The 16,003-nt window shown below is 37.9% G+C and overlaps 1 protein-coding gene across 1 annotated transcript; it reads left to right on the forward strand.

Annotated features, from left to right (window-relative positions):
- Positions 1–2,347: 2,347 nt before the first annotated feature.
- Positions 2,348–9,749, forward strand: LOC148361879 (uncharacterized). Its single transcript, XM_088342944.1, has 5 exons — positions 2,348–2,411; positions 3,043–4,008; positions 6,503–6,757; positions 9,423–9,540; positions 9,620–9,749. The coding sequence occupies exons 1-5, from the start codon at positions 2,348–2,350 to the stop codon at positions 9,747–9,749; spliced, it is 1,533 nt and encodes a 510-aa protein (XP_088199070.1).
- Positions 9,750–16,003: the final 6,254 nt, after the last annotated feature.

Genomic DNA, 16,003 nt, shown 5'->3' on the forward strand with positions numbered 1-16,003 from the left:
AATGCTACTCTATTTGTTATTTCTAGTTGCCAATAATGGAGTAGAATTCTTATACTACTGTTTGTGTCCTATTCTAACAAAAGGGGAATATGTGGTATTGTGTAATACACTCCCCTTCCTGCAGTGTCGCTGTATACTAATGTGCATCCTTGAACTTCTGTTTGATCTACCGATGAAGAGTGGAGTAAACAGTCTATGAGTCGTATGGTCCGTGTCTGTCTTACAATCTATTACAATCCTACTACATACACAACATATTCAGACACAACAAAGATTACATTTGAACATCACATTTTTAATTTTTTTCTCTTTAAAAGTTCAAGTTAGAAGTATGACAATCCAAAAATAGGACACAAAACATCTAAGGGGTTAACAAAACTGGGCTTTTAGAATGAGACCTAATAAAAATTCCCCCATCGCAGAAGGTTAATCAAAAAAGAAAAAACTTGGTGTATCATGCTTCCATTGTTTGGGGCCGAAACAAAATATTTTTCGTAACATAATTTTGTAACTTTCAGAAAAATTCCACCACACTGCTTTTTATGCTAACCGTGTATGAGTATATACTTGATCTTGATACATCTTGACCCTAACCCTCAAGCAGGGTTGGATACTGATAGGACACTTTAGAAACCTTAGAAACCTTCCAAACATGACTTGTGAATGTTAACTGACCCGTCCTCTCACATATTCAACACACATTTCAATTTTTGCGGCATTTCGGTTCCATAAACACCCATATTAATAGTGTAGCACAATTTATTGGTTTTCTCGTGTGCATTAGTTTCTTTCATCCAGGATATATTGATGCCACAGAGCACTGTGGACTTGTAGTAGAGAGACGAGTGATACACACAAACACCGGCTTACTTGCTGTAAAAAGTCTTATGCGTATTGGTTGATTTCTCTGGACCGTTTACATTTTTTTTTCAACCACAAGGAAAATACCACAGTTGTATCCATCCATATAGAGTGTAAACCCATGCTTCTGACAAGCCAAAGACAGAACTCAACAATGGTGTACGGATTTGAAGTGAAAGCAAACAAGCATGGCACTTCATGGATTTTGGTAAATGTCATTGATAAAATAATTTTAATTTCCATAAATAGGTCACTTATTCCGCTGATTGTATTGCTTGCAAATGGCATGTGTATATGTTTTTTTGTTTGTCACTAGGAATGAAGACAATTAATTCAATAAGCTTGAAGAAACAGAAGGAAGTTGGTTGGTTAAAAGTCCAGTCACATTTTTTTGAATGGCTCTCAATTATTAAAGGTTTCAAAGGGTTAAACAGGCACCCACTACAACATCCCCTGAACTGAAATTTACATCTAAAAAAAAACTCTGCCGGATAAAAATTAGAAAGCCTTGAGAAGGGGTCGCACATGTGGAAAGGAACTTGTGAAATGACCCTGTGATTCTGCGAAGTACCAATTAATTTGTGAAACTGATTAATAGAAATAATTTTGTGGTGCATAAAAGTCAGACCTCAAAATGGTGTGCAAATACTGTATGTAAGGGCCTAGGTTTCGTCTTGGCATTGGCGGGGACATAGCGCATTTTTTAATCAAATGGTCTTGTTGGAGACAAAACGATGATTGCTCAATATTGGTGGGGACACTTCCCTCCGTTTATGCCAAAACTATGACATAATTAAGGCCTAAAATCAGCCGAACAAATAACATCCCAATTGACAAAGTATTCATCCTAGGTGATATTCTCACAAAACTACACGGCAAGTAGACAGCACATCATCATCAGACATTATCAGAAATGACATAGAAACTGCATAAACATCTGTTCCAGATTGTTCTTCTGAGGCATTCCTATCAGAGCATATGGGAGTCTCCTTCTTCCCAACTTCGATTCTAATGCAAATAATCTGCTCCCCTAAAGCCCATCCAGGGATTTTTTTTGCAATGCCTCAAGCAACACAAACATTGGACATTGGATTTTTAAACACATCCAAATTACAGAAAAAATGTTTTACTGATTTAATTCCCACAGGAACGTGAGGGAACCAATCAGGTTTGTGTACACTCAAAGACGAGCATCACTCATAGACAACTCACAGTGCACTTATAATTGCCCGGCAGAGCACAACCCGTGTCAGGGTCCCCAACACATTTAACAGTGAGGTGAGAATTTACTTACTTCCAACCCGCCCAACTCATTCTTCACCCGGACACATGTAGGTTTAATGTGGTGCTCATCTTTCCACCCAATCAGGTTACGGTGCAAACATCAGCCTGTCCAAACCTAAGTCACTGTCCCGGTTTCCAATCTACAACCTCAGAACATCTGACCAGGCTTGTACATTTCTTCCTCTACAATACCCTGGAAACCATGGAGTACTTCTTTTTCAAAGGATTATTGATGCTTTTGTTAACAAAACACTGCACATCTGATGGTAGGTTGGCCTGAATCTTGATGTGTATGTTAGCTATTTTCATGCAGCAACCAACGTTTTAACTTTCATCTTATTGGTCCCAAGGGTAGACAAAGGCAATGATGGAGAATTCAGGTCGAGAAAATAAAAACCCCCTCATAGATTTGTTTTAGCCACAGATTTGTCGTCTTAACGAGCAGGTTAACAAGCTGGCTGGCTGCGTATTGGAGAACCGATAATCTGTCAGGGTTTTATTTCCTGAACGCGATATTTTCGTTTCTAAGATAAATGAGTTACAGAGTTATGTCCCTCTTCACGGTAGGTTGGCCTGGATATTTTCATGTACATCACAGAACTTCCATACAGTATCATTTCAGTTTTTTATCTTATTGGTCCTAATGATAGATAATAGCAATGGGGAGAATTCAGGTCCAGAAAGTGAAAAACCCTGTTACAGATTGGCTTTAGCAACGGGTGTGTCATCTTAACTATCAGGTTACTAGTCCCTTATCCGTCTATTGGTAATTAACACTTGAAGCTGAAACTAATCCATCATGGTTTTTCTTTCTGAACGTGAAATATCCAGCTTTTAAATAAAGTAGATGGAACCACTCTTTCTGACTCTTCTAAAACAAATGTTTGTTGTCCATAGGTCTTACAACCTCATACCAGTTGTCAATGGTCACTCTTGAAGATGCAAAAGCCTCACCCCAGGAACCAAACTGGAGTCCAGTTGAGATTGGGTCAGTAGTCGTCCCACCATCCCTAGAGGAGGTGCACCAAGCGGTACAGGAGGCTACTGAAAAGGTGGAAGGTGGCACAGCAGAGGAAGTCTTAAAGGAACTTCTGGAGAGGGTGGTGGAAGCTGCTCTGGGACAAGTAGAAGGGAATCGGGATGAGTTTGTTGAACGAAAAGGAGCAGAGGAGGCTGTGGTTCAGCCAGACAACAAGATGTCTATGGAAATGGTTGACAGGATGAAGGACGGGGAAGGAAATGAAGAAAAAGTAGCCGTTAACGAGGAACATACCACAGTTGGTGTAGGAACTGATGATATTATTGTTGGTTTTGTTAATACAAAAAACGGCCAAGAAGTTGGGGCAGTTTTAGAAGAAACTGGTGTAGAGAAAAAGCCTCACCATGGAGAAGGAGAGACAAGTATTGAGCAGGTTGTAAAGTTAGATGAAGGAGTTAAAACTGAAAAACCTTCAAATTTTCAGGACTTTGATATGGAGTCAAAAACCGCTTTAAACTCTGATCTAAGTCTAGTGACTGAACGAATAGAGATTGAGCAATATGCCCCTGTAGTTGAGGTGCAACTTAAGGACATCACGGTGCCATACCAGCATTCTGACTTTGAGGTAATAGAAGAGCAGGTAGTTAGTCAAGAGAACAACACAGAGACGGACCAGAAAAGTCAATATGATCCAGAAAAAAGTCAAGTACAGAAAGAAGTGGAATCTTTTGAAATTGAGGGTGTAGAAGTGGACTTAATTGGGGTTGAAAGTCATCAAGACTTTGAGGAAGAATATGAAGTATTGGTCGATGATGGAGGAGAGCAACAAGCTGGAGTGGAAGACGTTACATCGCGGACTTCCAATGACCTCATTGAAGACACAGGTGAGACACTGAGTTCTGTTTGTGACACTTTTGAGTACCTCATGTACAAACAATCCCTTCGCAAGGTTTTTCAATTTAGCTCATGCTAAGGTGTGTGAGTTTTTCCTTGCCCATGTATAGGTTTCAGACCAGGGGATGTTGTAATGGTAGTCTGGGCAGCCCTTTTGAGATTTTCAGATTAAGGCTTATAGAAATGATCCAAGCTTGACATAAAGGTCACAGAAAAATTAAGAGACCATTGGCATACCCTCGGAATACAACAACATCACCTTACAACGTGTTCATGTTACGGTGTGTTTTTTTCCAACCGCTTTTTAGCATTTTCCCCATTACACCACATAAAGACAATATTTTGCGCGTCCAAAAACATATAAAATTAAATTTTTACTAGGTTTATGCATATGTAGTGATACGTCTCTAAGATGTCAGTCTGCTATTTATTTACATCATATAGAAAGCTGGCTTGCTATTTGTTTGAGTCACGGCTTCATAGAAACAGAAACACTGGTGGCTATACCACCTCCCACTATGCCCATCTCTCTGTCCATTCAGCTCAGAATCTCTCGTGGTTTGCAAACACTTTGCGTTTTGGCAAAACAAAAGTATATTTTTTTTGCAGAATATTTGTTTGCTATGGGCTCCAAGGCTTTCAGTGATGCTGAAGGGGAAGCATTTTTTTTTTTTATAGCTTGCCACTCCTTGCACATTTGATCTCTGCACTATTGTTACTTACAGTGTTATTACTTACAGTGTTATTGTTTACAATATAATGGTACTGTGTACCTGACTTGTTAACCTGACTGCCCATCTTGCACATCTGGTTAGCGTCTCTTCTTGCACTATCGGCACTATGGTAAATAACGCAATACAGCTTTATTTATATCTGTACACTGAAGGACACTGAGGGAAACTGTGGGAGTCAGATCCATCGACATTTCGTTCTGTATACACGTGTACTAGAATGACAATAAAGTAGATCTGAATCTGAATCTGAATCTGAATCTGAAAAACATGCTATCCATGGTAACAACACTTGCAAGGAATACAAGCAGGCACCCAAATCGCTACCCTTGCCAAAATGCATGTCTGTAACCGATGAACAATATTTTTTAAAAAAGGGGGGTGTTTAAAGCAAGGATATCTACAACGTTGGACATACTGAGATGTTTTAACAACAGTTATAATTTGAATCCTGTGTCAAGATTCGAGCCCGGTACGGCGGCGAGAGCACCAACACTTAATCACTAGACCACCAGTGGTACGGATGATATATTAAAAGGCAAAGTCCAATTCATCATCAGATTCACCTAAGATAATTTTTCCCTCGTTGTTTTCCCTTATTTTGTTTTCTTGAATTTTTTCATATCTTTCAAGACAACTTTCTGTTGTCTCCATTTTCTTGCCTTTCGTTTTTGACACTGTGAGTAAAAATAATGCAATAATGACAGTTGCAGAAAGCTTTCCATAGATTCATACTCATTGGTGCCTGATGACCAGGCGGTTAAGTGATAAAATGGAATGCCTTTTTGTATGTCATCTATATCACTAGTGGCCATGTGATTTGTTTTCAGTGTCCTCATCAGTGTAATCCAGGGTTGACTCCCGTTGTAAACATTTTTTTTGCGCTAATGGTCAGTGAATTTTTTTGACTGATCCATTATTCATTTATATTCACTGTAAGTTAGGGGTTAACAACATGATGCATACGGGCACCAGTGTGCCCCTTTAAGACAGCTGAGGTGCCCACACCCTTTTTCAAAAAACAGTTTACCAGTGCTTGGTCAATGTGATTATCTCGTGACATTTTTTGGTGGTTGACTGAGTCTATTTAACCACTACCAATAATTAATCTGATAATAACATAGCAGCACCATATTAAAAAAATGAAATATTGCTTTTTTAGAAATGCATATAAAACTGGGGGGCCATTGCGCTTATTGTTAACACAAAATTGCTCTTGGCTTAAAAATTGTATAAAACGTGCAATGGTTATACACTAACAAATACAGTAGCTCTTACTGTAGCTTTAATTCCAATGGTATTGTAGACCCATGTGCCTTATACTGCATATAAAAAATATATGACAAAAGACTATTTTTTTGGGGTGTGCGCCTTATAATCCGGTGCGCACTATAGTTGAGAAAATATAATGTTAATGTTGTTATTTAATCATACACGTTTATTACACAAAAGTATTACTTACTATATACTATTTTTTTGTTTATTGTTTTTGTCTGGGGTACTGGAGGCTCAAAACTAATTACCATTGGCTTCTATCCCCCGCTATACGTCAATTGATCTTTGCGTTTGAAACCTCAGAGCAGATTAATGTCGTTATCCAGGGGTCTTCTGTCCTGCAAAGACGCCATCGGCAGTAAGGAACAATCTACCGAGACATCGTTACATTATTCCACAATCCATAGACACTCAACAAACTTTCGACCTCTGGGCTTCATTTTCATTTCTATGTTACATACCAATCTCCCCATTCCAGAAATATCGCTGATCTCTGCCCTAGTGCCCGAGGACAATGCCGGAGTCTCTATGGAGCAGATGCCGGCAAACCAGGATGAGGTTATGGAAAACGCCGCGAACGACCGCAAAAACGAGATCTTCGCGCCTACCGGTAACCTTTTGGCCGGCGAGTCTGACCCGGCTCGACCGACGGGAAAATATTTTGCCAAGGAAGTTCTCGTGATTCCGCCTCAGGCCAGAGGAGAGCTGGAGGAAAATGGAAATGGAAATCCTGGTGAAGACTCATGGCAGTATTTTTCTTTTTTTTTGTTTTACACACCTATGATCCAAGACCATATGGAGAAATAAATGTATAAATAAGTAAATACTGACAAATCTATGCCATATAAATGAGTGAAAATATTTATAAATCACGTAATACCTAAATATGTGACATAGATTTTTTTCATATATCTATGTATTTTGATATTCTTTTTGTCACATCAAACTTTTTTCAAATGAGGGGGCATGTCAAAAAGGACGAACTTTTCACCTATTGTTTTATTGGTAGCTAATTTGTTCAGCACTGATCAACCAATTGGTAAAAGCTCAAAGAACTCGGGCACCTTTTTATTTAAAAAACATTTTGTTGTGACAAAATTCACAACAAAATACACAAAATACATAATAACATTTGTGACAAAATACATGATGGAATATATGAAAAAAATACATGACAAAATACATGTTAAAGTACCCAAAGTATATAAGAAAATACGTGACAAAGTGCATTATAAAATACACGACAGATGAAAAATACAAAATACAGAATGAAATAAACAATAAGAAATAAATGACAAAGTACACGGCGAAATACCCGACAAAATACATAAAATAAATGAGAAATACACGACAAAGAAAATGCTAAATAAAAATAATACAGAAATACATGACAAAATAATTGACAAAATAAACACAAAATGGAACAACAAAATACATGACAAAATACACAAAACAATACATGATCAGATAAATGATAAAATACAGTACCAAGCTATCAACAAACTACACAACAAATAAATGACAAAATACATGACAAGTGAACCGCAAAATAAATGAGAAAATACACAACAAATTAATTTACAAAATAATTTAGATAATTCATGACAAAAAAAGACAAAATATACAACAAAATACATGACAAAATACAGACGCTCCCCTGTTTACGATTATTCGATTTACGTAAAAAGGTAGATAGGAACATTTTTGGGGGGATGTCGAAAAAATACATTTTGTAAATTAGATTTTGTATTGTGTGCACCTTTGTCCGAGTAGAGGAAATTACTGTAGTGCTTGTTTCCGCCACTACCGACGTGTGGTGGCGCTGTGAGAGGTCACCCAGCATCCACTCCGAAGAAGAAATCCGGCTTCTACTTCCTAGTTCGTGTGTAAACATACTACATGTACTATATCTATAGCGCACTAAGAACTTTGACGTTCTTATTGTTTAATATCAATATGGTTGGTGTAAAGTGTAAAGAAGAGGCGAGCCGTTTCATTTTAAATAAAACGGAATAAGAAAGCTTGATGCAGTTGAGAAAATGGTTAGAACGCTTTTTTTCTGCAACTTTTTACCATGGAGGAGTACCTCTTAAAGTGCACCTTCCAAAATATGTGTTAAACTCAACTTTATTGATCTTTATAGAGCATATTATTTAATGAAATGTTTATTTTTTATTACAAAAACAACACGTTACTTATACAAGCCTTAAACATACTTACCATATTTTCCGCACTATAGGGCGCACCATGTTATAAGGCGCACCTTCAATGAATGATATATTTTAAAACTTTTTCCATACATAAGGCGCACCGCATTACAAGGCGCTATAGTAGAGGCTGTAGTTACGTTATGCAACCATTACATGGTGCCGCGCTAAAGGGAATGTCAACAAAACAGTCAGATAGGTCAGTCAAACTTTATTAATAGATAACAAACAAGCTTTCCACAACTCCATTCACTCCCAAAATGAATAAACAGCTGTTTTATTATTTTCTCTGAGGTAAAGCATTTTCGTGACACATCTTTAACATCTTTCCAGAACAACAGCAAGGCATAACATTTTACTTTTCCTCCATTTAGTCAACACGCAAAAAACATCTGATACTGTTATGGTAAATTAAACGCAATATAGTGACACTCGTAATGTGCAAAAACAATAACAAGTGCAAAACAATAACAATAAAGCAATAACATAATAACTGCAAAATGTAAAACGTAAACACACAAAAGAAAAACATAAAGCTCACTCTATCAGCTCCTCATCTACGAATGCCTCGAATTCTTCATCTGCAGTGTTCGAATTGCTGCTGCTCTATTTCCGTGTTCTACTGCGTGACTGATCGCCTTGAGTTTAAACTCTGCGTTGTAAGCGTGTCTCTTAATAGGAGCCATTTCAGGGTATTTATACAAACACACAGATAAAAGAGAATCGTTTTTTAATATTTCCCAGTATGCACAACGCACTTCTTCATCTACGCGAAAAATGGAGTCGGTGGCTGCTTACCGTAAATTGCGAGACCTGTCGCGGCACAATATTGATCCATATATAAGGCGCACCGGATTATAAGGCGCATAGTCAGCCTTAAAAAAAAAAAGATTTTAGGTGCGCCTTATAGTGCGGAAAATACGGTATATAAATCTTAAACATACAAAATATAGCACTGAAGCCACTTTCAAACAAATTCAACTTACAAACAAACGTTTGTAAGTAGGGCAGCGTCTGTACATGACAAAATAAACAAAGAATTGTACAACGATATACATGACAAAATCCATAAAACAATACCTGGTGAAATGTATGATAAAATAACCCCAATATGTATTGCCAGTGGGTCATGGATCCATAACCCTAACCCTTTTTTGTACTTTTTCTGTACTTTTTTGTCATTATGTTCAGAAACAAAAGTATCGGGTGTGGAGCCGTGGAGGATTGGCACAATAATCGTTGCTGTCTTCTTGATTTTGGAGACACTCGTCATCATCGTCTATATTTTCAAATGTCGGAACAAAAACAGGTAGCAGCTTTTTATATTAGAATAAATATATAATAAGTCAATTTTTGTGGTATTACTGTGATTTTTTACATTTATGCAGCAGCCCGGCTCCACAACAGCCCTATGAGGAAGCTTGTGTCGGATTAGAAGTGACCACCAATGGAGATAACAGGGCACATCCCAATGCAGAAAACAGGGACACTCAAAAGTACATTAGTACACTGTCGTGAAAAAGCATTTGCCCTCTTCTTTTTTTTTTTCCAAAATGTATCTCTCTTTCACATCATCAAAGCATTTTAAATATCACATAGAGACAACCCAGGGAAGTATAAAATGCAGTTTTGAAATATTGATTCAATTTATTAAGGGGAAAAAAACACCAATCTGACTCCATGTGAAAATCTAATCGCCACCTGAACCAAACAGCAATTATCCTTTCTTAAAGTGGAGTTATGAACACTGACATTAACTGAGGCTAGGATTTTTTTTGAGGTTCTTTTGTAACCTCCTGAACTAGCCTTCGTCTCACTCTTTCAGTAATCTTAGTTGGTCGACCACTCCTGAGAAGATTTGCCACTGTTTCCAGTTTTCTCCATTTGTGGAAAATGGCTCTGACAGTGGTTTGCTAGAGCCATACTGCCTTGGAAATGGCTTTATGACCTTCTCGGACTGATAGATTTCAATCACTTGTTTTCTAATTTTTTCTAAAATATCTTTGGATCATGGCATGTCAATCGTTTTCTTTAGATGTTGTACCTTACTCCACTTTGTCTAACAGATTGAATTTAAGCGATTTATTGATTCAACAGTGGTGGTAGTAATTAATTCTGGGAGTGGCCTGTGTAATTGAACTTAACTTTCGCAAAACTGTGGTCAGTCACAGTTACTTTGTGATTTAACAAGGGCGGGACAATTACTTTTTCACATGAAGGCAGACAGGCCGAGATTTCTTCGTCCCTTAATAAATAGAATCAACATTTCAAAACTGCATTTCTTTTTTTCTTGGGTTGATCTGGCACCATTGCGTATATGCATTTTCAATTGGAAAATATTTTGGAATCACTCGTTACTTCTCGCTTTTTACTTTGCGACCTCAGTGCATCGCAGGGGGAATATTTTTTGTGACACCTGGTGGCTCATTCTTGCAGTTCTTTCTACCAATAGTAAACTGGACTCGGGTGGCGAAAATCCCCAATCCTATATTGCTGCAAGTAGGGACCAGCAGAGTACACTTTTGTCATGCCAAGCTTCTCTTTTTACATTTAATGTATTCCGTCTAGAATGAACTACACTCGTACGGCCTTTTTCCATTATCCCTGATCATACAAAGCTGAGAGTGAGGTCAGGTATAGCATATTTGGTCAGGCGTTGCAGCTCTTTGCACGAGTGCGGCTGATTTCCCTTGTCACTAATCGCAGATTGCTGCAGGCGAGGACCAGTGAAAGCTAATTTCATCAGGAGGTTTGGCAGTTTCGACTGCCTAAAATAAGGCTGTGACTCCAGTCTATTATTTCTGAGCAGGGGCTGGCAGAGAGTATAAGCCATTGTGGCCCGCCTAGAATAAACTGCACTCTTGTGGCCACGAGTCATTATCACCAGTCGACTTGCTAAGAGCGAGGGCCGAGAGAGCAATTTTGTGACATGTGTGGTGGCTCTTTTTTCCCATTCTCTCCGCTTAAAATTAAAATCACCCATGCAGCCGCAATCAATTATCCCCATTTGATTATTGCTGAGAGCGGGGGCTGGCAGAGCAGATGTTAAACATGGGGAGAACAACTTTGCATATTTTTAAACATTGTGGTGATTCGGATCCCCATTAATCATGATAAATGAAGAACTACATTTTACCTATAAGACTTTTTGTGTATTGAGTTTCCTTAAAAATAAAAAAATATGAAGTATGTCCAAACATAGCAAATTCCCCTCAAACTATAAGGACATTTTAGGTATTTACTATTTCTGTATAAATTACATTTTTGTGTTGTAGTACACACAATAGAATTAATTTCCCCCAAAATATTAGCCTTTAGTTATTTGTACGGAGTGAAACAACTGATATCGAAATACAGCCTGGTATTGGTCTGATACCTTGTATCAGGACCAAAATCTTATAAAGCTTCATGATACCTTTCACTTTAAATGGTAAGATCGGACTCACAACCTGCTCGACTTACTACCACCTTTGCACCCGGCAATGTCCAGGATTTCTTTTTATTTTCTTTTTTTAACAATATAATGTAGAACAATAGCAAAAACATATTTAGAGACGTAACCCTACATATGAATCAACACCACAAAGTTTGAATTTTAGGTTTTTGACCACGCAAACTAATTTGATTGTGGATCTTTTATCTTAGAAAATACAGTAAACAGGGACTGGAAAAACACATTTTTCCATACCACAAAGTAAAACCGTCATAAGTCAGGGTCCCCCGGCGTCTACTTTACTGAATTTCCCATTCCATTTTTGCGTACGATTTCATTTTTTTTCAGGCAATGTGTATTGCAAAAAAATTTTTTTACAAATAAAACACAAAAAAATCATCACACTTTTACTGTAAATTATATGCTTAATTACCTGTTAGTTTATTTTTCCTGAATAAGCCATGCTCCCTCCGCAGCATAGCCTACCATTCGCTACAGGTGACACACATCCAAATATACGCAAATAAGCAGACTCCCTGATTTCTTTTTTTTCTCCTTTATAGCTGCAAAATTAGCTTAGATGTAAGTATATACAATAGGGGGACAATCTACATGAGGAGAACTTCAGTGTTCTTTTACTTTGTACTTGAGACGTCGCCACCAAAACTGTATTAGGTTGCATTTTGTAGGTAGATATGAACACATCTTACTCATGTTTTTTAACTGTATTCCACAAAGAACACAATTGACAATATTTTTTTATGGTGCAGCCAACCTTCCTGCAGCCCTTTCCACTTTCAGAGGTCCAATTGTGGACGTCTCAGATGATTCGCTCCTAGCTGTTATAAGGTCGTACACTCCGAAGGCTACTAAACATGTGATGCTTTGGATGAATGGGTCAAAGATATGAAAAGCTCGCAGATGACTGCTGGAGGAAGAGAAGAATGCCCCTGCTCCAGCAGACTCAATCCTTGTAAAACTGTTTTCAGCACATACACACTGCTTGATATTTATGTTATTCTTCAAATGACCGTATTTTCTGCACTATAAGGCTAAACGAATTATAAAGCGCATCCCAAAAAGTAGTCTTTTGTTGTACTCTTTTCGTATATAAGGCTCACCGGACTATAAGGCACATGGACTAAAACTACAGCAAGAGCTACTGTAATAAGTGTAAAACTGTGCATTTTATCGATTAGTGCTATGATTGATCAAAAGATAAATGTCACTGGCCTAAGTCACTTAACATTGTATGCAACTAGAATCAAACCCGGGTCACGACATTGAGAGCAGAAAAACTTTATCCCTAGACCACTAGTAGTATGGATAACATAGAAAAAGGCATTTGATTTTATTCCATGATCAAGCTATTTTTAATCAAGGTGCCAGAAACAAATGTTAGAGAATGCGGAAAACAGACTGTCGTCCTGAAAGATATAAATACAAAAACACAAAAAAGCATGACGAGGGAGACAACGTTCTAGTGTATCTGATGATGAATTTGGTCTTGTTTATTTATATTTTTCAGGGATAATTTTTTTCTTTTCTCCATCCTTTGATATTTGTTTCTGGCACCATAAAAATAATGTTATAATGAGATAAAATTGTATGCTTTTTCAAACGTCATCGGTATTACTGCTGATCCAGTGGTTGTTTCTACACTCTCACCACCGTTTGATTCCCATTGCATGCAATGATATGCAACAAAGGTCGGCGATATGTATAGACTGAACAATCATTGCAAACCGTAAGTGATTAAAATGTGCAATGGTTTTACGCAATTCCCAGTAGCTTTCACCGCCACGACCCGGATTCGATTCCTGTTGCTGATGTTTTGGAACTTGGGTAGGCTATGTTTATTAAGTGATCAATCATTGCTCCGATATGGTAGTGTACTGTATAACTTGATTGTGGATCTTTTGTTTTGGAAAATACAGTAAACAGGGACTGAAAAAACACATGTTTCCAAACCACATAGTAAATCGTCATAAGTCAGGGTCCCCCGGTCGTTACTGTACTGAATGATTTTAGGATGCAGTCCCAATTTTTCTCACACATCATTTTGTTTTGATTTTTTGTAAACAGTGTTGATTGTGTTACTTGAACAAATTAATTAGCTAAATCTACACTTTACTTCATGTAAAAAGTGATACACATACCACCCAGATTACCACCAAAGAGGAGCGTATTGCACTGAAAAATAACTCTCATATATATATACCGTATATACTTGCATTGAAGCTGACCCTATAAAACTGCTTTAAAATAGCTACATGATAAAATAAATAGAAGAAAACGTGTACACCAACCTGTGGAAACAGTGAAGCCTTCATATTATTTGTCTTGTGCAATCTTGAGAGCTTGTAAACGAAAACTTAACAAAGACACTCCATATCCACATCCATACTTTGTCTCCTGACTTCAAAACACTCAAAGATGTCCCTTCCCATTTCTGAGTACTGTCCGAGACGTTTTATTTTATTTTTCTTCAGGCATGGTGTATTGCAAAAAATAATTTTACAAATAAAGGTCGCAAATTCATCATTCTTTTACTGTAAATTCTATGCTTACGTCTGCGCCGTTAATTTCCTGTTAGTTTGTTTTTCCTGAATAAGCCACGCTCCCTCCACAGCACACTGCCTACCATTCGCTACAGGTGACACACAACCAGATATACGCATATAAGCTGAAATTGCTCCGATATGATAGTGTACTGTAAAACTTTGTGTAGTAACGCACACTATTCATGTTCAATATCGTCCACTCTTTTCGTTTTGCGATTTAGAAGGCATACCGCTCAAATCGTTGGCTGATTTCATTTTTTTTGGGTGAGCCTTATAGTCTAGATAGAGTATTTATTATGTTTTATCACTTACAGAATTGCAACAACGGGGCACAAAAGGGATCATGTGGTTAGCATGTCGACCCTTTAAGACGACGCCGTGGATAAGCTGGCCAATGCTGGGCAAGTCAGGACTTCAGTTCTTAGATTACTGTTTCTCATGGAAAAAAATGCTTGGGCTTGTAAAAAATGTTTTAAATAAAAAACAATTCTCGCTTGAGTTTGTTTTTGTATGTTGGATTTGTGAAAACAGGTCATAATGTAACTGAAAAAATAAAGTTGTTCTTGAAAAGGGCTTTTTGGAGGTGGGGGTGCGACTGAGCTTACACCAAAATAGCTTCACTCAATGTTTTTCTCAATTGATACCCGATTTCTGCACACAGGGTTGTGGGTTCAATCCCAAGTCGAGGCGATACAAAGGGTTGGGGTTTTGGTTGATCTTAGTTTTATGGTTTTGGTTTGAGCAAAGTTTAGCGTTTTGGCTGGAACATGGTTTGGGGTTTCCGTTGGATCTGAGGTTAGGTTTTTTAGCAATCACTCTCACTGTTAGCTCAACTGATAATTTACCTGCCTTGCCTTTTTCCAGCGTTGTTGGTTTGATCCCCAGTGCAAATCCTAGGGTCAAGGCCCTGGAGTTGGAGCCAAGGTTAGTGTTGGAGTAAGGGTTTTGGCTTTAACTATGGTTATAGTTTTGGGGTTAGGGTTAACATTTTGGTCAGAATCAGAAGAATTACTGGTAATTCAACTTGTAAGATGCATGGTTGTGGGTTGATCTCCAGTCAAGACAGTACCAATTCTAGGGTTAGGGTTTGGGTTGAAGATAAGGGAAGGGTTTTCTTTTGAGGCAAGGTTTAGGGTTTTGGTTGGAGCTAAGTTTATGTTTTTAAGTGGAGCTACCATTTGGGTTTTGGTTGGAGTTAAGTCTAGCGTTTTGTTTGAACCTTGTGTTATTGTGTTGGTCGAAGCTCGGCTTAAAGATTTGGTTGGAGCAAAGGTGAGGATTTTGGTCGGAGCTGGGGTTAAGCTTTAAAAGGTTTATCATCACTGGTAACCTAACTCGTAAGTTTCATATTTTCTGTACACGGTGTAATGGGTTCGATCCCCAATACAAATCCTAAGGTTAGGGGCTTCGTGTTGGAGCTTCGTGTTGGAGCCTGTTCTTGTTGGACTTAAGTTATCCATGGTTATGGTTTTGGTTTGATCCATGATTGGGGTCAGCGTTTTGGTCACATTTAGAGCAAATACTAATCGCTCCACTGGTACGATGCCTGTAATAAACTCAAAGGGTTCTTTGTTCAATTACCAGTACAGTTAATTTTTTGGTTTAGAGTTTTGGTTGAGTAAAGGTTTTCGTTGGAATTAGGTTTATATTTTTGGTTGGAGCCAGGGTTCGGGATTTTGTTGGAATTATCGTTAGTGTTATTGCTGTAACTAAGGCTGGGGTCATGGTTAGTTGGTTAGAGTTTGAGCTTGGTTTAGGGTTTTGTTTAGAGCTTG

The sequence above is a fragment of the Urocampus carinirostris genome, chromosome 8 (genome assembly GCF_059441175.1).
Source record: "Urocampus carinirostris isolate Australia breed hairy pipefish chromosome 8, RoL_Ucar_1.0, whole genome shotgun sequence".
Taxonomy (NCBI): Eukaryota; Metazoa; Chordata; class Actinopteri; order Syngnathiformes; family Syngnathidae; genus Urocampus; species Urocampus carinirostris.